The 27,011-nt window shown below is 45.7% G+C and overlaps 2 protein-coding genes across 2 annotated transcripts in view; one reads left to right on the top strand and one right to left on the bottom strand.

Moving 5' to 3' along the window:
- LOC122671676 (DNA replication complex GINS protein PSF3-like) overlaps positions 1–27,011 on the top strand; it is a 77,790-nt gene that overhangs the window by 20,246 nt on the left and 30,533 nt on the right. The window contains exon 8 of the mRNA XM_043869037.1: positions 17,103–17,108. The gene's annotated coding sequence lies outside the window, so the exon portion shown is untranslated. The remainder of the gene's footprint in view (positions 1–17,102; positions 17,109–27,011) is intronic.
- On the bottom strand, positions 22,576–24,330 carry LOC122671677 (peptidyl-tRNA hydrolase 2, mitochondrial-like). Its single transcript, XM_043869039.1, has 3 exons — positions 24,304–24,330; positions 23,244–23,281; positions 22,576–23,174 (listed from the first exon to the last, which is right to left on the bottom strand). The coding sequence occupies exon 3, from the start codon at positions 23,147–23,149 to the stop codon at positions 22,634–22,636; it is 516 nt and encodes a 171-aa protein (XP_043724974.1). The 5' UTR covers positions 23,150–23,174; positions 23,244–23,281; positions 24,304–24,330; the 3' UTR covers positions 22,576–22,633.

Below are 27,011 nucleotides of genomic sequence, written 5' to 3'. Positions count from 1 at the left end.
ATGGCACCCCCCGGACGGTCAGAGAGGTGCAGAGGTTGAATGGAAGGGTCGCAGCCCTTTCGAGGTTCGTGTCACGGTCGGGCGACAAGTGCCTGCCGTTCTTCAAAACATTGAAGAGCCTCAGAAGCCCAAAGGACTTCACGTGGACAGAGGAGTGCCAGAAGGCGTTTGAAGAACTGAAGGAGTACCTAGAAAGCCCACCACTACTGGGGCGACCAGAACCCAATGAAGACCTACAGGTCTACCTGGCGGCCACCCCGGTCACTGTAAGCGCAGTACTCTTGAACGAAGAAGGCAGGGTCCAGAGGCCCATCTACTATGTCAGGCACGTTCTTATCGATACAGAGACCAGGTACACAAGGATCGAGAAGGTCGTTTATGCACTAGTAATCGCAGTTAGGAAGCTATGACCATATTTCCAAGCCCACACCATCATAATCCTCACTGACCTACCCCTGAAGAAGGTACTCCACAAGCCAGACGTATCCGGACGACTCATAGCTTGGGCAGTGGAACTGAGTGAGCATGACATCAGGTTCCAACCCCGGACTGCCATCAAAGGTCAAGCTCTAGCGGACTTTGTCGCCGAATGTACCCCTATCTGAGATTGAGCCAGAGGAAGAAGAGCCAGAGGAACATGACCGCGGATCGTGGACGATGTTCATGGATGGTTCGAGTAATGCAACAGGAAGTGGGGCTGGCTTCATACTCACCAGCCCCGAGGGATGCCAGATCCAGTATGCCCTCCGGTTCACCTTCCAAGCATCCAACAATGAAGCCGAGTACGAGGCACTGCTAGCCGGACTCTGGGTGGCCAAGGCCATCCAAATCACACACCTATCCATCCGGAATGACTCCCAGCTTGTGGTGAACCAGGTGAATGGAGAATATGAGGCAAAGGACGAGCAAATGGCGGCATACCTAGCACGTGCTCGGTCATTGATCGAGGGGTTTATGAAGTTCGAGATGGTTCGTATTCCCAAGATCGAGAACACCACCGCCGATGCTCTATCCAGGCTAGCCAATGATGAATTCCAAAATCTGGCAGGGGCGGTGTACATTGAAATACTACATGAACCAACATACCAAGAGAAGCAGGTCAATGCCATCGAGGAAGGTCCCAGCTGGATGGACCCTATACTTGACTACATACAGAATGACATCTTACCAGAGGACAAGGTTGAGGCGAGGAAGGTCAGGATGAGAGCGGCAAAGTACACTGTCCTGGACGGAGTACTATCCAAGAGGGGGGTCACAGCACCACAACTTCAGTGCCTGGGACCCAAGGGAGCCGAGTACGCCCTGGCTGAAGTCCACGAGGGGATATGCGGAAGCCACATGGGAGGACGAGCCCTGGCCTACAAGGTCCTCCGCCAGGGACTCTACTGGCCACGAATGCAAGAGGAGGCCATACAGTATGTCAGGAAGTGCGAGTAGTGTCAGTTGTTTGCCCTAGTACCCCATCTACCCGCCACCAAACTGACATTGATCCTCAACCCCATACCCTTTGCCATGTGGGGGATGGACATCCTGGGCGACTTTACGGCAGCACCGGGGAACAGGAAGTACTTGGTCGTCGCTATCGACTACTTCACCACGTGGGTCGAGGCTAAGCCGTTGGCTAAAATCACAGAGGCAGAAATGGAGAAGTTCGTCCGCGACGACGTCATCCACAGGTTCAGGGTACCAAAGATCCTAGTCTCAAACAACGGCAAACAAATTGATAACCCCAAGTTCAGGGCATTTTGTCAGAGCTACAACATCGACTATCGACCTGTCTCGTTAGCTTACCCACAGGCTAATGGTCAGGTGGAGGTGACCAACAAAACATTACTAGAAGGGGTCAAGAAGAGGCTAGAGGGAGCTAAGGGGAAGTGGGTCGAGGAACTACCAAGTGTACTGTGGGCGTACCGACCACAGTTAAGACACCCACAGGGGAGAGCCCATTCCGCCTGGCATATGGCACGGAGGCACTGACACCAGTCGAGGTCCTCGCTATGTCCCATCGAGTCCTCTACTTCAACGAGCGCACCTATGTCGATGGACTACGGGCGAACCTGGACTTCATCAATGAACTCCGGGAGAAAGCACTCCTAAGAAATGTAGCCTACCAGCAACGAACCGTCAAATACTACAACACCAGGGTTAGAGAGAGGCTGTTCCACCAAGGAGACCTGGTCCTGAGAAGGGCCAATGCTTCCCAACCAAGGAAAGAAGGCAAGCTATCAGCCAACTGGAAAGGACTTTACATAGTCTCCAAGCAGATACGTCCAGGGACCTACCGCTTGAAGACTCAGGGGGCCAAGAAGATAAAGCGCATTTGGAACTCAGAACACCTGAAGAAGTACTACCAGTGAGAGAAACACTAGCAGCAGTAGCAGAGTCGCCAGTCAATCAAGTAGGAGTACCAGAGTCGCTAGTCAGCCAAGTAGCAGTAGCAGAATCGGTAGTCAGCCATGATACACAGTAGATTTGGATTTCAAGAGTTATTTGAAATTTATATTTGGAAATTAGGATACGCTTGTCTACTCCTACCTGTTGGCCGACTACCACCAAGGTCCGATGACCACCAAGGCGCAAGGCTACCCAGGTCCGATGACCATCAAGGCCCGTAGGCCACCCAGGTCCGATGACCACCAAGGCCCGTAGGCCACCAAGGTCTGATGACCACCAAGCCGCAAGGCCACCTAGGTCCGATGACCATCAAGGCCCGTAGGCCACCCAGGTCCGATGACCACCAAGGCCCGTAGGCCACCAAGGTCCAATGACCACCAAGGCGCAAGGCCACCCAAGTCCGATGACCACGAAGGCCCGTAGGCCACCAAGGTCCGATGACCACCAAGGCGCAAGGCCACCCAGGTCCGATGACCATCAAGGCCCGTAGGCCACCCAGGTTGGATAACCACCAAGGCCCGTAGGCCACCAAGGTCTAATGACCACCAAGGCGCAAGGCCACCTAGGTCCGATGACCACTAAGGCCCGCAGGCCACCAAGGCTCAAGGTCACCCAGGTCCGTTGACCACTAAGGCCCGTAGGCCACCAAGGCGTAGGCCACCAAGGTCCGATGACCACCAAGGCACAAGGCCACCCAGGTCCGATGACCACTAAGGCCCGCAGGCCACCAAGGCTCAAGGCCACCCAGGTCCGATGACCACTAAGGCCCGTAGGCCACCAAGGTCCAATGACCAATAAGGCGCAAGGCCACCCAGGTCTAATGACTACCAAGGTCCAATGACCAATAAGGCACAAGGCCACCCGGGTCCCCAGACCGCCAGGGACCGAAGATCATCAAGGTCCTATGTAGCAAGGAGAAAAATAGAAGGAATACATCAACTACAAACGACCGAGGTCACAACTACAACCAAGTTCAGCATCCCAAGGTTCACTGTTCAGAATATATATAAAATCATGGGGCGTCGACGGGAGGAGTCACGTCGGACCCTGTAGGAGACATCATATCACCCTCAGGGGGATGAGCCACACTCTCCTGAAGTAGGACAGCGCTCTCCACAGGCAAGACCGCACTTACCCCGGACGCCACAAAACCATCCCCCAGTAGGAACTCGAACCAACGCAGATAGCACCGAGGCGAACTCAGAGAATCTCGAGAGATCATAACCAGGGGTCTGCTCCAAGACGCGAACCACCAAATCTCGGACACCCCCCTCATAAACCTCCTGGGTACTCTCGTGGAACAAGTCTACCATTGCCCGAGACTCCCGAAACTCAGCCACAGCTTGCTCCCCAGCCGATGACAACTCGACCTCACGACTCTCCCTCAGCGCACGAACCTCCTTCTCCAAGGCGCAGACTCTGGTCGAACTCTCAGCAGCCGCAACAGACGACACTCAGAGCTCCTCGGACACCACCCTGAGTCCCTCGAATGCCACCCTGAGCTCCTCAGCCATGCTCTTCTCATGAGCCGCATCCTCCTCCCGAGCCGCCTTCTGCCCTTGGAGCTCCCTCTCCAGATCCTAGAGCCGGTGGGACAACTGAACCTCCCGGAAAGCGCATCTCTCAAGACGGAGTACAGCCTCCGTAGCGCCGTGTTGAACCTGCAAGCAACACAACCATTGAGTATACAGGGAAAGATATAAGCACGAAAGATCAAGGGAAAGAAGAGGTAGGACTTACAGAGGCCATGTCATGATAAAGGGTCTGCGCCAGGAACGCGTCACTAAGCCCCTGCAGGGCTGAACTCTCAGCAGGGAGCCTCCCCTTATCCAACCACTCCTGTGGCACGCCATGCCCAGATAGTGTCGCACCCTCCTCAAGATCCAGGGAAAGCACCAGCGACGAAGGGACTGCTGGATCGACAGCCATGCCGACCGAAGAAGAACTCACCCCCTTCCCCGTAGAGGGGAGCAAAGTAGAAGGCCCTAGGGGGGCAACAGTGGGAGGCGGAGCAGGAGCCCCTGAAGCAGCAATGACGGGGGGAGAAGAGCGTGGGAGGATGACACGCACGCCGGACCTCGTCACACTGGAAGAATTCGGACAACCCTTCTGCTTGGTCCCAGCGACCGCAAGAGAAGAAGGGGCAGGGACCAAGGGAACGTCGACACCAGCAACTCCAAAACCAGAACCACTTGCAAGAGGAGCGACCGAAGGGCCCTTCCTCCGCATACTGGACCGGTAAATGTTAAGGTCCAGCCGTATACTCACTGCATAACAACATCAAATCAAGACCACAGGACAAGTCAGGTAGCTAGTGAAGTAGAAGATAAACATGGATGCAAGCAAAAAAGGAAAAATCTTACTAGGACTCAACTTCCAGAGGCACAAGAAGGCCTTAGAATCCAACTGATGAACGTGGAACGGGTCGCGTCCCTGACACTGCCGGAGGGTGTCGAGCTCAGAGTCACTCAACGCAAGAGGGCAGTTCACCCTCTTGAGATCAATGGCCTCCCAGGTAGACCGCAATGCACATCGGGGGACTGTGGCAAAGAAGAAGCGATCCCTCAAGCGCTTCACCGAGTCGGTAATCCCCACAATAGGATCAAATGCAGCAAGAGCCCCCTTGGGAGCACGACGGGCGAAGTGGTGGCACCTGCTGTCCCCCTTCCTGAGAACGTAGAAGCACGAAAATAGGAGAACAATGGCTGCACGCCCCGCCCGGGCAAAAAACACATATACTCCTAAAAGAATCCTCCAAGAGTTGGACGCCACCTACCCAGGGGTAAGGCACCAATGCTCCAATACCAACTCCACAAAGCGGGAGACAGGAAGACAAAGACCGTAGGTGAAGAAAATGCGGTAGAGGCAGACCTCGTCCCCTCGATAGGAGTAGGCACGGTCGTCAGGATCAGGGACACAAAGAACGATCTCAGGAGGGATATGAAACTCGCGACGGATAGAAACTAAGTCCGAGGCGGTCAGGACACTAGCAGTTTGGGCCAACGTACTGCGAGGATCCCCAATCGAGGCCCGGGGAACCCTGCGACCCCTACTGACACCAAAGGCGGAGCCTCTAGGAACCTCCTCCTTCCCATCACTAGTAGGGGGAGAGGGCAATGACAAGGCGGTACCCGCTGGGGAGTACGACCCAGATAAAGACTCCCCAGGATACTCAGTCGGGGCTGTGGCCGGATCGGAGTCGTCGGGAGATGACATGAATAAAGAAGGAAGGATCAAGCTACTTACTCGGAGCGACAATCTCCAACGCCCAAAGAGGGATGTCAACCTGCAACCACCAACATGTGAACTGATCAGGGAAAGTCATCTAAAAAAAAATAAAATAAAATAAAAATGTATAGGCTCTTACCAGGCGCCAACCGCCGCAAAGGCATTGATCGAAACAAGGCCAAGTACTAACCACTACACAGACGCGGACCGCAGGCGCCAAACGCCAAGACAGGGATACGACCATGGCAGGCGCGACCAAGAGAAGGTGGCTGGGCACGACACGACGGTGACCGCGACCGAGAGAAGACGGGCGCGGGCGCAACAGGTCGAGTGCGACAAACAGGCGGGCGTGACAGGCAGGCGGGCGTGATGCACCAAGGAGGGCATGATGACCTGGGCGGGCGTGATGCACCAAGGCAGGCACGACGACGGCAACCAGACATGGCGCGACGACAACAGGCGGGCGAGACGGTGCAAGCGTGGCCGTGGCCAAGAGTAGACGGAGCAGGCCAAATGTCAAACCCTGCCCCCTGACCGGCTGGAATCTAACTGAAGTGCAGGAATCCCTGGCCAGGCCACCAGGATCACTGTGGAGCATCACTCCACTCAATGAGATCAATGAGAATGCTTTGAACAGGTTTCCCTATATACCTGTTAGAAGATGGATGGCAGACCCCTGCACTTGCATAGCTCACAGACTGATGTATGACTTGGACCCTAGGTAATCTCTCTCCTCCCTAAAGTGGTGGGACCCACCTCTAAAAAATCATGTAAAAACCCATGGTGGACATGTGGGGACAATACCCTGACCTAGGGTCAAACCCCTGTGCAATCCCCCTTTGAATTCATGTTGTTGGAATTCACTGGGCCATGGCACTGGGCGATGTGGCAATGCCCAGAGACATCGCCCAGTGGCTGTTTTTGCTCATTTTTAATTATTAAAAATGTGGGGACCACCCCACTTAACCATGAACACTCTCCAGTGATAGAGGGGACTCTGAGGGACCACCTCATATCCCTGGTTCACTGCGGACCCCACCAGAGAGCCCAGAACTGAACTGAATTAGTTTCAAAAACCAGTTTTTAAAAGAGGGACTGAAGGCAAACATGCCTTAGTTGGCCTTAGGCTATAAATAGGAGGCTATGGGCTCATTTTAGAGCCCTTGGCAAATCTGAATCCGAAAGAGAGAAGAAAGGAAAGAACAGAGAGAAAAGAGAGGAAGGGAAGGAAGAAGGAAGGAAGGGGGAAGGAAGGAGACCAGCTGCAGCCATTCCAACCTGCAACCAAACCCCCTTCAGGCCTATTCAGGTATAAAACTATGCCCTCAAGCCTGCTGCCTCCATCTCTTCTCTATTCAGCCCAGACAAGCTAGGGTTTGCCCAGTCTTGGTCCAGACCAACCATGCAGACCTAGTGCATGGTGAATCTGAGATTTTTATTGAAAAAGAAAATTCTGATATGCTGCTGCCTTGGCCGAAATCTGGCTGTGCATGGTTGCACTGCCCAGATCCCCTTCTGGTTGATGGATTGAAGCCCAGACTGCAAGCCAGGGTTGCAGAGACCAAACCCTAGGTGGTTGCAGCCCTGAAACCCTATTGAACATGCATATCCAGCCTTGTATGTGGTTGAATCCAAGATTTTAGGTTTGATAAAACCCTGAATACTATTCATCAGGGTTATTTGGGCAGCCACAGTCAGCATGACTGAAACCCTGATGATGAAATCGATTGGACCATGATGTAGACCATTGCAAGGGCCACCCAAATCCCCAAACATGCAAAGGATCAAGTGTGGGCCCAGCCCTGCAGGCCCCACCTTGGAAACTCAGCCCAAGGTCGATTCTTCAGGCACTGGGCGATGCAGCAAGGCCCAGTAATGGAATCTTTCAGAAATAAAAGGGCAGATCTGTAATTTCCTGATGGCCTTGATCTCTGGACACTGTGGGATGTGGGAAATGACAAAAATGCCCTTCCCCCACATCTGTCCATAAATGAAAAATAATTTGAAACCCTAAGTGGGCCCCGCATGTAACTGTGCACTGCTGTGTTTGATTCTGCATCACTGACCTAAAGTGGACAGCAGTGTAATTATGTCATAGGCTGTTGTGGGACCATGTTCTGACCTAGTGGCAGGTATTGGTATTATAAATGACCAATTTGCCCCTGTGCCGTAGCACTGGCCCATGCACCGAATCATGACCTAAGGCCTGGTGTAAGCTCAGTGATTCCAAGGGTGAACCAATTGAACTCCTGGTCAACCCAGTAAATTAGGGTAACCCTAGGACCACCAGTGTAGAGATGATAACTAAATAAGACAATGTTTGATTTATGTCTAGGACCTGATCCCGTGCTCGAGGACAACAATCAGACAACTGCTGGAACTGAATTTGTGACCGAGTACCTAGAGCCAAGTACTGGTGAGTGAATAATACTATCGTATGTGCAAATGTAATTATGATCTGATGCTGGCTACTAATAATTGAATCATGAATGCTGCGTTATTTATTTATAATTCAAGTTACTCAAATCACTGCATAATGTCTGTTGTTGATCAACACTGTGAATTCTATATGATGGTTGTGATTGCTAGACTAGATGTTGTACTCGGCTTGGAAATGGGGCCTGTGGTAGCCTGTATTATGGGGTACGGTTGACACCGCTGGACTCATACGATGCTATATAGACATGGGGCTAGAGTTTCATCACCCGTGCCACGAACCCTTGCCAGCAGGGGTTGAGGTGCTAGATGCCTGTGGGGACAATTATCAGGGAGTGAAAAAAAAAAAAGAATAAAAGAACACCGGAATGGTGCATGAGGATAACCACAGAGGGCTGGTTGGGCCGACCTTGGTGAACGAATGCGGGGGCTGACCAGTCTTCTCCGACAACTCAATAGGTGTATTGTGGGAAGGGGTTAGAAGCCCGCACTAGGGATACATGTATTGGGGATTGTAGTGGCAAGACCAGACTTAGTTGTAATGATAGGTGGATAATAATAAATTCTGGACCTGCATATCATGTAGATCATGTGAACTGTGGATTGTGATTGCATGTGCATGCATGATTGATGTTATTTGCTCATGAGCTCGGTGGGGCTCACACTCTGTTATATGTTGCTCTCTTCTTAGATGATCTTGCAGGTGGATGCCGCTGTGGCATGACGGGCCATCTCGAGGAGGAGAGTTTTGGTGGTTATGACGATGTTGGTGTGGACCCCGACGGAGGTCATACCGATTCTGCGTATGTTTTCGGTGGTTGTTGATGAAGACCATTGAAGCGTGCATGTGATGTTTTGACTGGGGATTCCTTTTGGGTTTTCTGGAGTTATCCCCGTTTTGACTTGGTTATTGTAGTTTTCTTTTCTTTTTCTTTTGGGGCTGAGAATGCTCGCCCTATATATATTTTCGTATGTACTTATTAGCTTTTGTTTCTTTGTTGTGGGTTGTGTGTGCCCGGGAGAAGTATCAAACAAGACTTTATATGTATATATTATCACCATTTCCCGTATCACTATGCTTCCTTTTAGTTTTGAATTGTAGACGTCCTGCATTACTCTGATCTTACTTATGGTTAAGATGTGGATGTGGTTTCATGAATGTAAGCACTGCTTCTAGATCCGTGGGATTTGGCGGATTGCCGTTACGCAATTCGGGTCACCTACCCAATCCTCCTAGGGGGTGGTTTGGGGTGTGACACCAAAGGCAAGGCCCAAGCACGGGTGGTGGTCAGAGCACGAGCCTAGGGACAAGACCGTAGGCACACCTCCAGCAGAGAAGACACCACAAAGGCAAGCTCAAGGCAAGCCACAAGACACCAAGTCCCAAGGCTAATAGACAAGGGAGGACATGTGACAAACACTTGGGGGGCACACCAAGAGAGGGACAAAAAACAAGGTAGGGGAGAAGAGCAAAAAAAACAAAGTGGAAGGAAAAAGACAAGAGAAGGAGAGGAAATGAGAGGAAATGGAAAGTGAATGAGAAAAAGAAGAATATATATCTCTACAAAAAAGAAAAGAAAAAGGTAAAAAGATGTGAGAGGAGGGGTTTGAACCCACAACCTCTCCCTCACCCAACAATTTGCAGACTCACCCCCTGAGAGAGATTATTTGCCGCTAACCCCTTGGGTAACATACAAGTGTATAGAGAACTCTCTTAAGCACATTGTTCCAAGAGAGTGGGGGGCAAATGATGAACCATAAATCATCCCAACCTATCAGAAGATGCCACGTGTCCCTGAACAACAAGAGATCCACCCGGACACCAACAGCAGGAGATCCACCAGCACACTAACAGCAGGAGATCCACCCGGACACCAGCTACACCTTGGGCGCAATCACCCGCACTTGGGCGCCATCCCCTAAGGCGCCATCCACCAGGGCGCCAACCGCCCTAGGCACCACCCACCTTGGGCCAAGGACCACCAGGACATCTTTCCCTCTCAGGCCTCATCCACTGAGGTGTTGAGACCTCGACAGGGTGCAGGTACAAGCTGGACGACACCACCACCACGTCACCAACAAGATATACACCACCGCGAGGACTCTGGGCCATCACCTACTACTTACGTAACCCAGATGGACTCAAGCACCAGGGACCTTATCTACCACTTAGAAGGATCTATCCACCAAGAAGGACAGCCCTACTGGGATACTAAGTCTCACGGGAAGACAACCAACCAGGAAGGAGCCCTGCTACTCAAGACTCCTCCACCCACGAAGAAGACTCCACATCAACTAGGGACTCTCCACTCCGCCACAGACCACTATAAAAGAAGAGGTATCTCACATCCTCAACCCATCTGGAATAATCACTATTCATCTATTTGCTCAGGAGATCTGACTTTGCCATCGGAGAGCCCTAGGCAAGAACCACACCGGTTCTCTCTGGTGACTTCTTGGTCCTCTTGCAAGTGACGGCACTCGCAAGACCGCCCGACGATTTCCTGACGCAACAGGACAGTTAGGCACTTCCATTAAATGCAACTTAACGCATTTTCATACACCAGAAACAAGCACAACTTATTTATTCATAGAAGCATAATAAAATAATGGGAAGAAGTTAACAAGGATCAAATTAGAGTCAGAAACTTTTCTTCAAAAGCATATGAAGGTTCCACTACCTCTTGCAAAGAGCAATGGCTAGCTCATTTAGATCATAGAAATTTCTATAGACATTCACAAAATTTCCCTACATGACACCTTGGTGACAATTTAAGCGACCAAAATGGCAAAGCTTCCAAGCAACCACAGCGAACAAGATTTCCACTCCATGGGTGAGGGGAACCCTCTCAGCAAGTAAGGATCAATAGAACCATTTATCTAAATTAGAAGTTCCTAGGATAATGTAAATTTAGATCCAGCAGAAAACAAAAGAGCTTCTAAGTGTAAGTCTTTTGTCTATAAATAACCGACCCACCCCTGATGCATTAAAATTTTCCCGTCAGCTCACAACCAAACTTAGCTAAATCCATACCTTGAACGACATAAACAAGGGGAAGAAGTAACCTCTACTTACTTCCACATGACACCTATTGACAAACAAGAACCTCTCTCTATTGAAAGGCAATCTAGGATAAGCATCTCTATAATAGGACTGGAATTGATTTCTTCTACTCTTATGTGACTTATAAATATATAGCCTTCAATGTAACTTACACGTCTATTATGTCAAGATGCTCCTAGAAACAGGCACAAATATAGACGTAAATGCATGAAAAAAATAGTGGAACAAGAAAATATGTGGATTCAAGTATCCAACCTATATTACTGAGGCCATGCTTTAAAATTTGGTCATTTTACCTTTGTATAGATCAACAAAAGCAAAAGTTAATTAAGCTTCCAATATTCAAAAGAATAAAAAAAAATTTTTAAAATAAAATTTGATACAAGATACCACTAACACAATTTTATGTGACAGAAAAGGTAAAGACATCATCAACCATTAAGGAAATGGTTGATTCTAACATAATCTGCTTTACTAAGGTAGGTTCAAGAAGTAACGTACTAACATGTCGAAGATGGGAGAGCACTATAACAAACAAAGAGATACGTAACAAAAAGAAATGTACTTATCAAAAAATAAAAGAAGAAATGAATCACAGAAAACAGAGCACACATAAACATTGATTATAACCATTATTACAGGAATGTGTAAGCTATCACTGTGTCTATAACCCTACATAGATGTAAACGATAAAACCCCCCACCAGCATCACCATCAAATCCCCCCCCCCATCCCCCCCCAAAAATAACGAAGGAAGAACTGCATAAACCCAGCACTAAAATCTCCCAGAGGCAATAACCTATTGAACGATGATGCCTGAGAGACAAATTTACAAACCAAAACTTCATTCCACGAAGAGCTCCATAAGTTTAGAAGAATTTACCTTGAAGAAACAACTGAATCGAGCAAAAAGAGAGAAGAAAGAAATGAGAAGGACAACGCGCTCTTGGTTGTTGGGGGGTTTTAGGAATTAACAACGCAGTAGAAAAGAGCTTCCACCGTTCGACGAGGAAATTACAAAAATCCTAACCCCCACCTCCTTACAAGTTACAAGACAAGTAGACCATAGTCAGCACCGTATATATAGGAATTTTTTTTTCCCTCTCAGGTCTCTGCCCGATACGTCCGGTTCGTCTCATAGAGGGCGGAAATGATGACTTAACCACACCCGGGCAGGGGGTTAGGTCATCATTTTTGCCCCCTATGAGAGGAATAGGACAACCGTATCGGACAGGAAACCTAAAAGGATAAGGACTCGTATATATAAAATACAAATCTTAATCTCAAAATACAAAATTACCCTCACTATAACTGACTGAAAAACAATTCGGGACTATGTTGGGGAAGAATCAATAATAATTCCTGGATTAAACTGAGATCAGCTTTCACCAATAACAATCTAGAGTGAACCTTACCTTGGATTGATTCTGTGGAGAGAGAGGGAGAGAGAGAGAGAGAAGAGAAGAAAAGAAGAAAGAAGTTGTTTGCACGCAATTAGGTTGTTACAGGGATCAGACCGAGCTATTTGAAGTAAAGGTGTCAAAATCAAATCAAATCCATTTACCGAAATCAAACCGGAACCGTTTACATTGAAACTGTGAAAATGTTTAATAAATGGTTTGATTTTGTTTTAAAATTGAGACCTTTTGATTAAATGATGTAAATTGAAGTACTGGACCATTTAAACTAAAACAAATATTAATAATATGGGAAAAAGATCTCTACATGGTTGTGTTTCCTACACCCTCTCATAGGGCACCGTGAGATGATGCCTCTGCCCCTGGTAGATACCTAGGCATGCTCACCCATTGGTCCAGACATTTGTATAGAGACCATGCGACCATGTAAAGATCTCTTGCCCTAATAATATATAACAACAATAATTAATCATTAGTGGTAACAATAAATAATTAATAAATATGTAATGGTACATTTGAACAAATATTTATAGAAAATATATAAGAATTTAATTCATACGTCCATTTTAATAATAAAAAAAGGCATGTAATGTAAAGTAATTGTTTGAATTTAAAAAAAAAAAGTAAAAAAACCTTATAAAACCATTTAGGAAAAAAGAACTATCTCTAAGCCACCACACCCATGAGTCTATCTCTCTCCTTTCCATATGAAAAGACACATTTGTCCTTTGTTTTGAGAAGGAGAGAGACACATGAGAATACTAGCATAAGCCACACTCTCAGATAGAAAACTACTTTCCAACTGTTTACCAAAGGATTTGGCTTTGATTTTTACCTAAAAAAAATTATCGACCGAACTTAACCCAACCAAACCAAACCAAACCGTTTAACACCTTTAGTTTGAAGCCTGGGTCCATTACAAACCGACCTTGGGCTCTAGACTTTTAGCACACTTAGAACTTGCCCAACCAAACAGAGCCTTTCAAGCCCACAATTGGGAACAAGATTCGGGACTTCAGCTTCTCTTGGGCTGGGCTTGGGCTTCTTGGATGGATGTCGGGCGTGTTCATTGTAGGTCTATCGGTAGCCCAGGTTTTGGTTTGGCTAGAGTTTACCTTTCGCAACTCTGCCTCTACATAAGATTTTCACTGTACTAACTCCCCTATAAACTTTCTCATCTTTGTATGGAATTTCAATCGAGGGCCCCATGGGCAGAAACCCTTCACGATGGTTTTAGTAAGCAGTATCGGTCACCACGGATACCGATACCAATATGGATCAACCATATCGGGTCCATATTAGATCGATACTGGACCATGCAGATTTCACCGATACAGTCAGATATCATTGGGAGTTCATGTGTTGTGAAGTCTAATAACTTGTGAAAATCTAGAGCTCCTATTTCACCTACACGCATTAATAACTTGTGTGCAGTATATGATCTACAATATTATCAGTAATCAAATCTATACCCTTCAGCTTATAATCTAAAGCATATACTGTGTAAATTGTGAAGGATCAGAATTTCAGGCTTAGGTCTCCAGCAGGTTTGAAGAGTCCAGGTTCTGATATTGCAGCCCCAGTCAAATGCAAGAAATCTAACCAAACCTTACATTTGCTAGGTTTTGGGTTACGCTTCAACGGCCCAAGGTAATTAAGAGAGAGATGGCCGAGGCAAAATTTCAAATTGAGTACATAGACTGAATGATCTAGAGATGAGTGAATAGTTCCAATCTATTCAGTGACAAAATCGCTTTACTCCAATGTCCAATGTCCAATGGGGGTCAGAGTTTGTAAAAGGGCAAGCTTCAAAACCTCTTGAATGCTCATCTTCTTACTCATTTTCCCATTAGCTTGCACTGAGTTGCAAATACATCAAAACAAAAGATGCTTCTGCTCACGGTAACAAATGCACTGTTTTCCGCTTCTGTTACAGAAAACTTTGTCCCTTCCCACCCACACCCCGGAAAACCTCCTGTTTGAAGCAGAAACATAAGAATTTCAAAACAGGCCACCCAGTGGCCAGAATAAAAGATGGTTGTCAAATTTTCTCATGAAGAAGATGACTATAAACCCCGAGACCAAAAATTTCTAACCAGAGAAGAAATACCACTCCCAAACACTCAGGAGCTTAGAGAAAATCTTTGAGCTCCCACTTGAACACAACACCCACTTGGCCACTTCAAAAACCAATCTAAGAAGCTTGAACTAAACAATCAAGAACAAATTGTTAAGATCAAATCCAAAATTAAGGCTCCTGAAGACCCTGCCACATGCCCAAGGAACCATGTTAAGAAACAGAGGCCAAATAGCAATTTGATTAAACCTATCATATCTAATATTGCCAAGGAATCATGTGCAGAAATAGAGGCCAAACAGCAATGAGATTCAACCTATCAAATCTAATATGATGGCTTATGGAGGGGCCTCCAAATGCACTTGAAGATATCAAATCCAATATGATGATGATTCATGGAAGTTTTACAAGTTGCAACATGGCTAATGAATCCAAATAAAACTTCTCCTTTTTGGGGTGTTTTAAATGCAAATACTTCAGTCATCGTCAAGTTGTTGCACTCCTAAATCTTAAGAGCACATACCCCATTGAATCCAAAATTGAACAAAAGAAACAACCACCATTTTCTACTAACTAATGAGTACCTTTCATGAACTTGGGTCCTCCTGAAGCCTTCCAATCTAGGTAAGGTTTTGCATCCTGTGAGCAAATTAGCATTCCATTAACCACAAAGGTTTAGGGATTACCTGAACCGAATAGAATCGCAGCGGAAGGGATGATCGAATGCGGCTTGCAGTTACGAGTAGATCACGATCACTAACAATCTCGAAAGGTTCCTTCACGAAGAAGAACTCCACACCACAAAACCCTAGGCAACGATGAAAACCCTAGGATAATACAGAACTTGAAAGTGAGGGAGAGAGACGGCTTCTCAAAGAGATATGGAATTAATTGTGATAGGGTTTAAGTCTAATACTTATTTATAGACAAAACCCTGGGCGCCCCTCTCACTTGGTCAACTTCCACTAGAAGTCTAAACTGATTAGAGAAGGGGAGGGGTTGGTCACTTAAGTGCCCGACCCCTCCAGAGCTCGGGTCTCGCGCGGCCAGCCCCTTGTGGGTGCACAAATTGGGCCCAGCCCATTTAACGTTTTACATCTCCCACTCGCCCACACAGGGTGCATAAATTTAATTATGCATTCAAGTTTCTCTCATTCCGCTTTATCCTCCATATAGGTAATGGGGCGTGCGACCTGCCGAGATGGTACAAGGTAGGAGTACTATATCAAACTTCCATCTAGCCAACATAGTACATCACTCTCAAAAGTCTCGAAATACCCCAAACGATCCACTTACACCCGATCTAACACTCTCAATCCCTCATGATGAGCAGTGTTAATCCTTGGTATGTAATGTACTCATGATTGCGTCGATCACAAATACGACGCGTTGCCCGGGCAATGAGTCACATAACAAAGGTGCAACGTCTAATGGTTTTCTCTGAGCCCCTCATGTCAATCCAAATATCCCCAACAGCTTTCCCAATCGCTTCCCGCTGGACCGCATCATCCATGGTCCTAAGGAGAACGTCAAAGTAGCGTCATTGGGTGTCTTTTTCATGACATCGTCTCAGGTAATAAGGGTATTGTGGGATTAATATAATCCACGTGGTTCACACAGTGACGAAGCAGGGATTCATTTGGTCACTCTCACAATCGGTCGTCATGAGCACATGCAGTATGATATGCATGCTATGGCGTAACTCCCACTAGGGTGGGCATGTCACACGCAATAAATAAACACTATACAGATCTTAGTCTAGTCGCTACTCTAAGCGCCTAACCTGAGTCTTTAGCGCAGTCACCCTCATGGTTTCTGCCTAGAACCTCACATTTGGCTTCTAACAGGCTACTTGGAAGTGTGGTGTCTTCCAAGTTGGACCAAGTAAAGGTCTCATCTTAGCTCTAACTAAGGCGCCATAGAGCACACATGCTCATGGGCTCATCTCGCTCGCTACACCCTAGCACCGAGGCGAATCACCCGTGTGAGTGGGTCGATTCTAAGCCTAGTGACATCTTTACAAACAATGAATATAGATAAATTTCCATCACAAATATATGCTCATCAATAAATGTAAGAGAAATACAGATAAATGTCCATCACAAACAAAGTGTTCTAAAAGCAAATACACATCAAATACGCCTGAGTCCCAAGTTCCTAACGTGAACTAGGAAAACATCTCTGGCAATGGGCTTAGTCAATGGATCAGCCAACATGTTGCCAGTGGAGATATGGTGGAGAACCACTTCACCTTGCGCTACCTGTCTCGAATGTAGTGATACTGTATGTCAATGTGCTTGGCTCAACCATGGAACTTGGGGTCCTTCGCAAATGCAAGGGCTACCGTGCTGTCACAATGTATAAGCACAACGTCGTCTGAGTGAGCAGAAACACTAAGTCTCTGCAAGAACCTCCTGAGCCAAACTGCCTCCTGGACTGCTGTCGAACATACGACATACTCTGACTCCATCGTGGATAGGGCGATGCAGGTCTGCTTCTTGCTACTCTAAGTGACAGCCCCACTTCCCAGGAAAAATGCATACCCCGAAGTGGACTTGCGCTCGTCTCTATCACTAGCCCAATTAGCATCACTGTAGCCTCTCAGTCTCAAGTCTAAACCACTGAAGGTGAGCGAGAGGTCTGCAGTGCCACGTAGGTATCGAAGTATCCTCTTTATTGTCTGCCAATGAGCTGGCCCTGGGTTACTCTGGTAATGGCTCACCATGCCAACGACAAAGCAAATATCTGGACGCGTACACATCATCGCATACATCAGACTACCTACTGCCGCTGTATAGGGTATTTTGGACATTTGGTTTCTCTCTTCATTACTCTTAGGGCATTGGTCTAGGCTCTAAGTGCATGCCTTGTCCATTGGAGTGTCAACGGGTTTTGAGTCGCTCATATGGAACCGCTCCAGGATTTTCTTTATGTAAGTCTCTTGAGACAAACTAAGAAGTCTCCTAGTGCGATCCTTCACAATCTTCACGCCCAACACAAAGTTGGCCTCACCCATGTCCTTCATCTCAAAAGTAGAGGACAGCCACTCTTTAGTGGCGACAATCATTCCAATGTCATTCCCAGCCAATAGGATGTCGTCAACATACAATGATAGGATAAGAAATCCTGCCTTGGACCGTTTAACATACACACAGTGGTCCTCTTCAATCATGTCAAAACCCGCAGTGGTAATGGCATGGTGAAATCTAATATACCACTACCTGGACGATTGCTTAAGGCCATAGATGGAACGTTTGAGACGGCATACTTTGCGCTCATGTCCCTTCTTCTCAAAGCCCACAGGCTGAGCCATAAAGATTTCCTTGTCCAGTTCTCCATTGAGAAAAGCAATTTTAATGATCCATTTGGTAGAGCTCCAAATCCAACTTTGCGACAATGGCTAGAATGAGGCGTATTGAGGCCATTCTCACCACAGGGGAGAACGTCTCATCAGAGTTTATACCCTCCTTTTGGGTATATCCCTTCGTCATAAGACGTGCCTTATACTTGTCAATTGACCCATCTGCCTTTCGCTTGACCTTCAGGACCCACTTGTTCTCGATGGCCTTGCGCCCAGGTGGAAGATCAACTAACTCCCAGACTTGGTTCTTACTCATAGAACTCAACTCATCTTCCATAGCAGCTTGCCACATTTCCTTAGCTGGAGAAGAGAGCACCTCACTCACTAAGGCCGGCTCATCCTCATCCGTCGGGACACAGACCAGGGCAGCACCCCCTTTAATCTCAAAACGACATCGGAGAACGTGTCCATGTGCGCTCTTATGCGCAGAGGGTTCTTGACCTGCAGGTTGTGCGCTTGCATTAGGTAGCGCACTCCCACTGGGCTGATGATCGCTCTCATCCTCTCTGGCGATCTCATGATGAGTGTTTAATTCCTCACCCTCGCCAAGAGTAGGTGAGACGCTTTTATCAGTCTCTATCTCAAAGAGATTAAGGTCTCTGCCTGCGTCACTGATGCTAGGGAAATCGGTCTCAAGAAAATCCACATCGCGGGACTCACTCTCTGTCATTCCTCCATCTTGATGTTCACTGTACATTACATAGCCTTTCGAGGTATCAGAATATCTTATAAAGATACTCTTTTTAGCTCTAGGGCCAAGTTTCCCAAACTTATGGGAGGTACTATGAACATAGCTTGCGCATCCCCATGGTCGCATATGCCCTAAAGTGGGCTTTGCGCCTTTCCACAATTCATAGGGAGTGGAGGGAACTGACTGTGATGGCACGCGATTAAGGACGTAGGCAGCGGTCAACATAGCATCCCCCCAGAAAGATATTGGGAGGTTGGCCTGCGAAATCATCGATCTAACCATATCTAAAAGAGCCCTATTCCTCCGCTCTGCTACACCATTTTGCTGTGGAGTATGGGGAATAGTCAGCTGCCTAGTGATTCCTTTTTTCTCACACATCTTTTTAAATTGATCAGACAAATACTCGCGTCCTCGGTCAGTGCATAGAGTTTTTAACCTCTTGCCTTGCTGGTTCTCAACCTCTGCTATAAAGCGTTTGAAGCAATCTAGCGCTTCGTAGCGGTGAGCGATCAGATACACATAACCATATCGCGAATAATCATCGATAAAGGTGAGAAAATAAGAAACACCATGGCGTGCCTTCACGATCATAGGTTCGCAGATGTTCGAATGGATAGGCTCTAGGGTCTGGGTTGCCCGTTTAGCCTTTCCAAAAGGCTTTCGGTGGGCCTTACCCGCTAAACAGGGCTCACATGTTGATAGGTTGACTTTAGCGAGTGAGCCAAGAAGGCCTTCTCGAGCTAACCGTCCCATCCTATCTCAACCTATGTGTCCTAGTCTAGCATGCCATGTAACTGAATCTGGACTAGTATTAGAATCAACTACAAAAGATGAAGAGGAAACAACAGGAATTATCAAATCTAATTTAATAAAACCATTCTCAAGCCAACAATGTCCAAAACTACTACCATCCAAACGAATCTCAAAAAAGGCACCATAAAAAATAAAAGAATATCCTAAAGTCAATAATGCAGTAACTGAAAGTAGATTATGCTGGATTTCTGGTGTGTATAACACATCATGAAGTAGCAAGATGTGCTCAGTGCGCAAGGTGAGCTGGTAGGTACCAACTCCTCGAACTGCTTCACTTGTGCCATTCCCCACTTTGGGCGTCATCCGAAATCTTTCTATAATCTACGAACACTCCTCGATCTTGCACTATACGTCTTGTTGCACCTGTATCCACAATCCAATCAGATTGGGTTTGGGCAACCAAAACGTGTATACATACAAAAGTACAAGGCGAGAGAGGTAGAAATGGTACCTGCTTCGCTTCAGTGCAGTCACGAGCGAATTGCCCCATCTTCTGGCAATTATAGCACTTGACCTTGGTGATATCTTTTTTTCCACCTCGCTTGCCACCTCGGAGCTTGGTGGTCTTACGCCCAGTTGGTGCAGCTTTCTGAGCTTGATCCTGATTCCCAGTGGTCCTTTGTCTCTTGCGCTCAGACCCATTCTTACGCTGCCCCGCTTGGGGGACAAGGGCATGTGCTTGGGTCGCCTCTAGGCGCTCCGCCTCTAGTTCCACATGAGCGGCAATGTCATTAAATGTCTTGACAGTGTCGTTATGTGTCAGAACTATCTTCATCTGCCCCCAGGAATCAGGCAACGTCCTGATAACGGCCTGTACTTGCTGCTCATCGGTAAGGTGTACCCCAGCATTATCCAATTTTTGGATCATGTCTTTCACGACCCTGAGGTGTTCAACCATAGTGTGCTTGGGGTCCTTACGGTACATCTCAAACTTCAAAGTCATAGACCTAAGTCTGGTCGTGGATGTACCGCCATAGTCGAGCCTTACCTGGTCCCACATGGACTTGGCAGTCTCGCATTTCTCATACTGGCCGATAAGATTATCGTGCATCGTGCTTAACATTAGAAAACGCGCACTACGATCTCTCTTAAACCAATTGTCGTAAGCCTTTTTTTCTTAACGGTGGCGGGTGGTAGTACCCATTTCGGGTGGGGTCATCTCAATGGTCAGGAGGTCTAGGTAATCTTGCTCATTAAGCAAGAACTTGGCCTTTTGGTGCCACATGTCATAGTTGGTGCCATCTAACTTGTTGCCTTGGTTAAGGTCGGCCACAACAGTCTTAGAAGTCATCACTACAATGTGCAAGGGTGGACATTTAGTATACATCCATAAATCCGCAAATTTGTTCAAGAAACCCTAATTAAAATTAAATGTACCCTTTCCCACACGGTGAGACCAAAAACTTCGCTAAACTGATAATCAAATCTCACAATGTGTGGGTCTGGGGGCGTATAACTTTAACTGATTTCGAACAAATGTAGGAGAAAAAATAAGAATCTCCTAACCACAATTTAATGCACCATACATATGGGTTTGCAAAGGACTCACACAAGAGACCCAAATTTGGTACTCGAAGTGATATGCCGAGTCGGTACAAGGTTGTGATATGCAGTGCAATAGCTCCCATTACATGACTTCTCAAAAAATATTAAAATTACAACCGGCTCTTTACATTTAAGATCCCTACTACAAACTACCGGCGAGCACTGCACAAGTACCAAATTCATCCCATGAGAAATAAATAATAATAAAACACATGGTTGCATGGGATGGGGTATTTGACAGCGATGCCCTAATGGCAGCGTCAAACAGGTCTGTACCGCAATGGGGGGAATTATATGTTTTTTTATTAAAAAAATGGTCCTGGGCGATCTCCAATATACATGGGAAAAATATGGGACGATTTGGGGCAAAACCCTATCTCCCATTTTTCTCCCATGGATCTCACAAAATGATTTCTCCCTAGAGGAGATCCCCAAAATTTGTTGAGGGCCACAAGAACAAATCATGAGCATTCATATTAATTGAACAATCCATATATGATATGCATTTTAATAACATACATGATTTATCCTAAAAACAAGAAAGCCAAAGAAAACATATAACAAAGTATAACTCCCATGCTCAAGTACATAACTAATCACATGCATATAAGACTTAGCTCAAACCAATCAATTAATCATATGCATACAATCAAAACAACTTTATATATATATTTCTCTTCTTACCCTTTAGTTTTATAAAAATAAAAATAAATTCTGCTACTGCCAAATATGCAACCCTACCGGCACACTGCCGCGGCAGCCATAGGCCCATTGCTGTGCCCGCAAGGCTGATTGACAGAAAAGAGGGAAAGGAACCAGATTTCACGTGGAACCTTAAATACCTTGTGGTTAATGGAATGCTAATTTGCTCACAGTGGTATCAGAGCCAGTTAGGGCTTGTTGTTCGTGTTTTTTTGTTCTCCCGGCTGCAGGTGGTTTGTTTTTACAAAAAAAAAAAACGATGAGAGTGGGCAGCGGCCATGTTCGGCAGTGGCCAAGCACGGCTGCTGCAATCGTTCATTGTTTGATATATAACCTGTCAGTAGGTTTATTTTTTTTAATAAACTAAAAGAGACAAACCGAATTAGGAGAAAAAAGAAAGAAGAAAGAGAGACAGAGAGATGCCATCATTGTTGATTTGTAATGATGGTGAAAGCATTAAGAATATGATGCGGCTTACAGTTACGAGCAGATCACGATCACGAACAATCTCGAAAGGTTCCTTCATGAAGAAGAACTCCACACCACAAAACCCTAGGCAACGATGGAAACCCTAGGATAATACAGAACTTGAAAGAGAGGGAGAGAGACGGCTTCTCAAAGAGATATGGAATTAATTGTGATAGGGTTTAAATCTAATACTTATTTATAGACAAAACCCTGGGCGCCCCTCTCACTTGGTCGACTTCCACTAGAAGTCTAAACCGATTAGAGAAGGGGACGGGTTGGTCACTTAAGTGACTGACCCCTCCAGAGGTCAGGTCTCGCACGGCCAGCCCCTTGTGGGTGCACAAATTGGACCCAGCCCATTTAACATTTTACACATCCTACTGAATAGCCAAGATTCATAAACTTGCAGATAACAAAAAATGAATTGAGATTACCACTACAAAAGCTTCAGTCCACCTATTACATCATCAACCACATCTACAGGTCCCAGAATAGCCATCACTGTCCGTGAATTCGGTGCAATCTGTGTCCTCCCAGCATCAACTATAATATGGATTGGTAACTTGAGTGATTTTGCCCTTTTCTGTAAAACCAGCAGCTCTTCCTCATTCTCAATTTTCAAAACCACCTTAACTTGCCCACACATCTCCCACCTGTTCAGAGCTTTTGGTGCTTTGCGAAGGAGCTTCTTGTAGAGACCCAAAGTTGCATGACTACATTGGGTGCCAATCTTTCTTTTACCCATCTTCAAGTCGCTCCTCACAACCAATACCATCTTGAAGTCTTCAATAATATCGGCAAGTTTTTCAATTTCGAGAGATTCAACCACAGCAGCTGTAGCATATTCTCTAGCAGAGGCAACAAATCGAGTGCGACGGCCAGTTCCAATTAGGAAACCCAAAACAAGGCAGCATGCCCCAACAAATAAGACACTAATCCATGACAGATCCATCAACAAAATGAAATTCCTTTTGTATCTATATAGGGCATGTAACGTTAATCATTAAATCAGATCTCAGATAAGGGAATGAAAGTTGAGAACAGACCTTTCCAGGGTTCCAGTCCAGTCATATCTTCTGATGATCTGAAATTGAGAGCTTGCTTTTAGCACTTACTAATGAGGTAGGGGCAAAGCTTCCTTGGCGATGGAGAACTCAATTTTCCTATTGCGCAGATGGATTGTTCCAGTATCGTTCGTCCAGACTTTCCCTCTCTCCTATTAAATCCTCAACCCCCTTGAACATTCCAACAAAAACCAGATAGAGAAAGAGAAGGAAAAAGAAGCTTTACTCTAGAGATGTATGGTGAACTGATCAGTGACAGATTTGATCAGTCACAATGGTGTCTTTTAGATGAAAAGCAAGACCTGAGGAACATAATCTAGTAACTAATATCAGGCTTTGTCACAGACTACAAGATATATGGGCCAATGTAGTTCGTCAAGAGTAGGCTAGTTGAAAATTTTGGATTCGGGAGTAATTCAGAAGTAAAAATTTCAAATAGTTCATTCTGCAAATTTAAGAATTTGGTAAAAGTGTGCTATAGAAAGGGGGGGGGGGGGTTGGAGTAATTCAGGAACTATTCATTTGCCTTTCGAAATTTGGATGTTCATTTTAATAATTTCTGTACCTATTTTCACATTATGAATCAATTTCATATTTGAATAACATAGAGGAAGCATATCAATCCATACACATCAATCCATTATCTAACTTTCAGAAGCAAATCCATTAACAAAGAAAATATGTCCATAACAAACATCAGTTCTCAAACAAGAAAGGGGGGAAATCTCCGAAAAAATCATAAAAACCTGATCGGAATGTTATTCTCTTTTCTAGCATTTCATTATACACATCATAAATCAATGAAGCTATGAACCAAAACAAGCTGTCATTTTTAAGTAAAGCCAAGTAATTGATTGTCTTACGCATTACCCATAGTCCTCCGAATAGTGAACTCAGACAGATCTAAAACATCAAACACCCTCGTTCTTAGTATCTCCAGACAAGATCTCATTAAACGAAGAAAGAATAACACTGAAACGAGAGATATGACTGGTTGTTTATAGTTTCTAATACCAGAAACTGATATTGAGAATCAAGATACCTGCACAAAGTCCGCCAGAAATAGAGACCTAGACACACATAGAGAGAGAGAGAGAGAGAGGGGCTTACCTAAGCTTGAACGGCAATGCCAGATTCAAAATCTCAGTCAGTTAGGGTACTTAAAAGGGAAGGAGAAAGTGAGGGAATGGTGGTTGCTGGACTGCTTGAGTTGAACTCCCTATGTCATAACCAGACGGCTAGAGTTGAGCCGCAGCGGTGGTCGGAAGTTCTTAAGGTACTTTGAGGACGGAGAACCGGAGAAAGGGAGAAGACAGAAGAAGAGGGAGGGAGGAGGGCTCGGGATTTGGGATTTGCTCGCAGCAACAGTGTCACTGTCATTTAACATTTGTTGGTTTGTTTTTAAAAGAGGGGAGTGGGGGCAAAGTTTCTAGGGTGGGAAACCTTGGATCTTTATCACCTCCAGTTTGCTGACCGGCCCAGTTCCCCAGTTCCTCTAACAAAGGGGGGCTGAAATGACCTCTCTACCCACGCCCAAACACCCTGCCCAGGTGGGATCCACCATCCCCCTATTAGAGGAACTGGGGAACTGGGCCGGTCAGCAAACTGGAGGTGATAATTTTCTGGGAAACCTTACTAATGTAATACGAAAACCTCCCTGCAGTGGCGGGAGCTGGAGCGTCCAACCCAGTCAAAACAGGGGTGGGGTGGTCATTTCACAGGTGGGTCCCACCTAGCCCCACATATGAAATGACCACCCCACCTGGGACCCACCTGTGAAATGACCACCCCACCCCCTATTTTCAGGTGTTTTGGCTCAGGTGTTTTGGCTGGGCTGGATGCTCCAGCTCCCGCCACTGCAGGACAGAATAGGAGCCAAGTCCTAATGTCGTAATGTCTTACCAAAAATTTCAACAAAACAAAAAACGTCTTGCCCGAAAAATAAAAACTAAAAACCTTACTAATGTGAGCCGGGTAGTGTTGTTGGTGAAGCCTGATTTGGTCCAGAAAGTAAGGTTGAAATCTTTGAAGGGCCGTTTCGGTCCTGAAACGGTGTCGGAATGCCCAAAAATGGCGAATAGTCGTGTTGGGCTCGTCGAGATCTTCGAAACGAGTATCTTTTGAGCCATGTGTTATGTTTTGATCTGGCCCATGTTTTTGGGCACTTTTGGACTGGGGCCATTTGTGTACTTTCTGGGTTAGGGCTTTCATATATATTGTTCTTTTCTCTTTGAGAGATGTGTGCAGAGAGAGAGAGAGGTTTGTAATACTTCAGAGAAGAGAGTGAAATCTGTTCTACTGCTCAGCTGTGGATGTAGCTTCCATATTGGAGGTGAACCACGTTAAATCTCTGTGTTGTGCGTTGTGTGTTCTTTCTCTATTTTCGTTTTCTTCTGCAAATCACCATTTTGGGCGTTGTTTTCTTAACAGGTAGTAGCATGAGTCATAGTTAGTAAGTTCGGGAATGGCAACAGTATGGGAATGGATACGTACGGTGATCAAATGAACTGTATAGTAATAATATTTTTCAAAAAAATTAACATAATAAAACTGTACGACAACTATACAGTACGTGTTTGATACGGTTGCTCTATAAAAATTCGAAAAAAAAATACAAGCATATATTCACTATGCAATAGTTTGATTTGTGTGTTACTGTAAAACATTCTTGTACAATTTTTATCCAGTTTGATTTGTGAAAATGGGGATCTAAAATGATCCAAGAGTAACTCAGGCTTGCCACTTTAATTTCATTAATAAATCCACAAAAATCCAAGCCATGTAGGGGATGTAAATGAATAGCCGAAATCCTTTTCCGTATTCGTATCTGTATCCGTTTAGCACTATCCGAATCCATCCGAAAGTTAAACGGATGCGGATACAGATAAGCTATAACTATCCGAAAAGCTATATTTACATGTAAACAGATAAAATATCCAATCCGTATCTATATCCGTATCCATTTAGCACTATCTGAATCCATCCGAAAGCTAATCGATGCCAATGCGGATATAACACTATCCGAACCGTAGCTGATCCGTTTATATCCCTATAAGCCATGCAATCTAAACAAGGATTATAATCAGTACAGTTAAATGCGTATCTAAACTTTTAATTGAAAAAGGCAGTGTATTATATATAAAACGTCAAAGTCGGATAAATACACAAATTATAAGGGTTGAAGTATTTCTGGAAAGCTCATTTATTCCTGTGAAGCCAGATAGAGTACATGGTTATAGCCATACAGCAAAGAATTCTATTCCCTTCGGTTTTAGAGACGCTTGGATCAGAAACTAGTTTGACTACAGCATCAACCAGATTTTCTCCTTGGAACCACTACAATGGTGTGGTCTTCCACTCAATTGCTACAGTGAGTGAGAACTTCCTATATGGCCACCTTGTTAATACCAGAGGGAAGGGTAATGTGGTACGTTTGATCAATGGATAGATATGTATGTGTTGGCCTCTCGTTTAATATTTAAAGCCAAATTCAATCATCTAACCACCCCTTTAGGATCATCCCTTGGACTTTCTTTTGTCCATTTCTTACCAGCTATTTTTCAGATCTTGATGTTTACATATGATCACCACTAATTATCTAAAAGTTAATCTTTAGAGGATGGGCCTTGGTGCAATGGTAAGGTTGCTCCATTCCGGCCAAGTGATCATGGGTTCAAGTCTGGAAAAAGCCTCTTTGCAAGAGCAAGGGTAAGGCTGCGCACATTATGATCCTCCCCAAATCAATTCATG

This window comes from Telopea speciosissima, chromosome 8 (genome assembly GCF_018873765.1).
Source record: "Telopea speciosissima isolate NSW1024214 ecotype Mountain lineage chromosome 8, Tspe_v1, whole genome shotgun sequence".
In the NCBI taxonomy this organism is placed as follows: Eukaryota; Viridiplantae; Streptophyta; class Magnoliopsida; order Proteales; family Proteaceae; genus Telopea; species Telopea speciosissima.
Note: the sequence above shows the minus strand (reverse complement) of the source record. Positions and strands in the feature narration are given on the sequence as shown.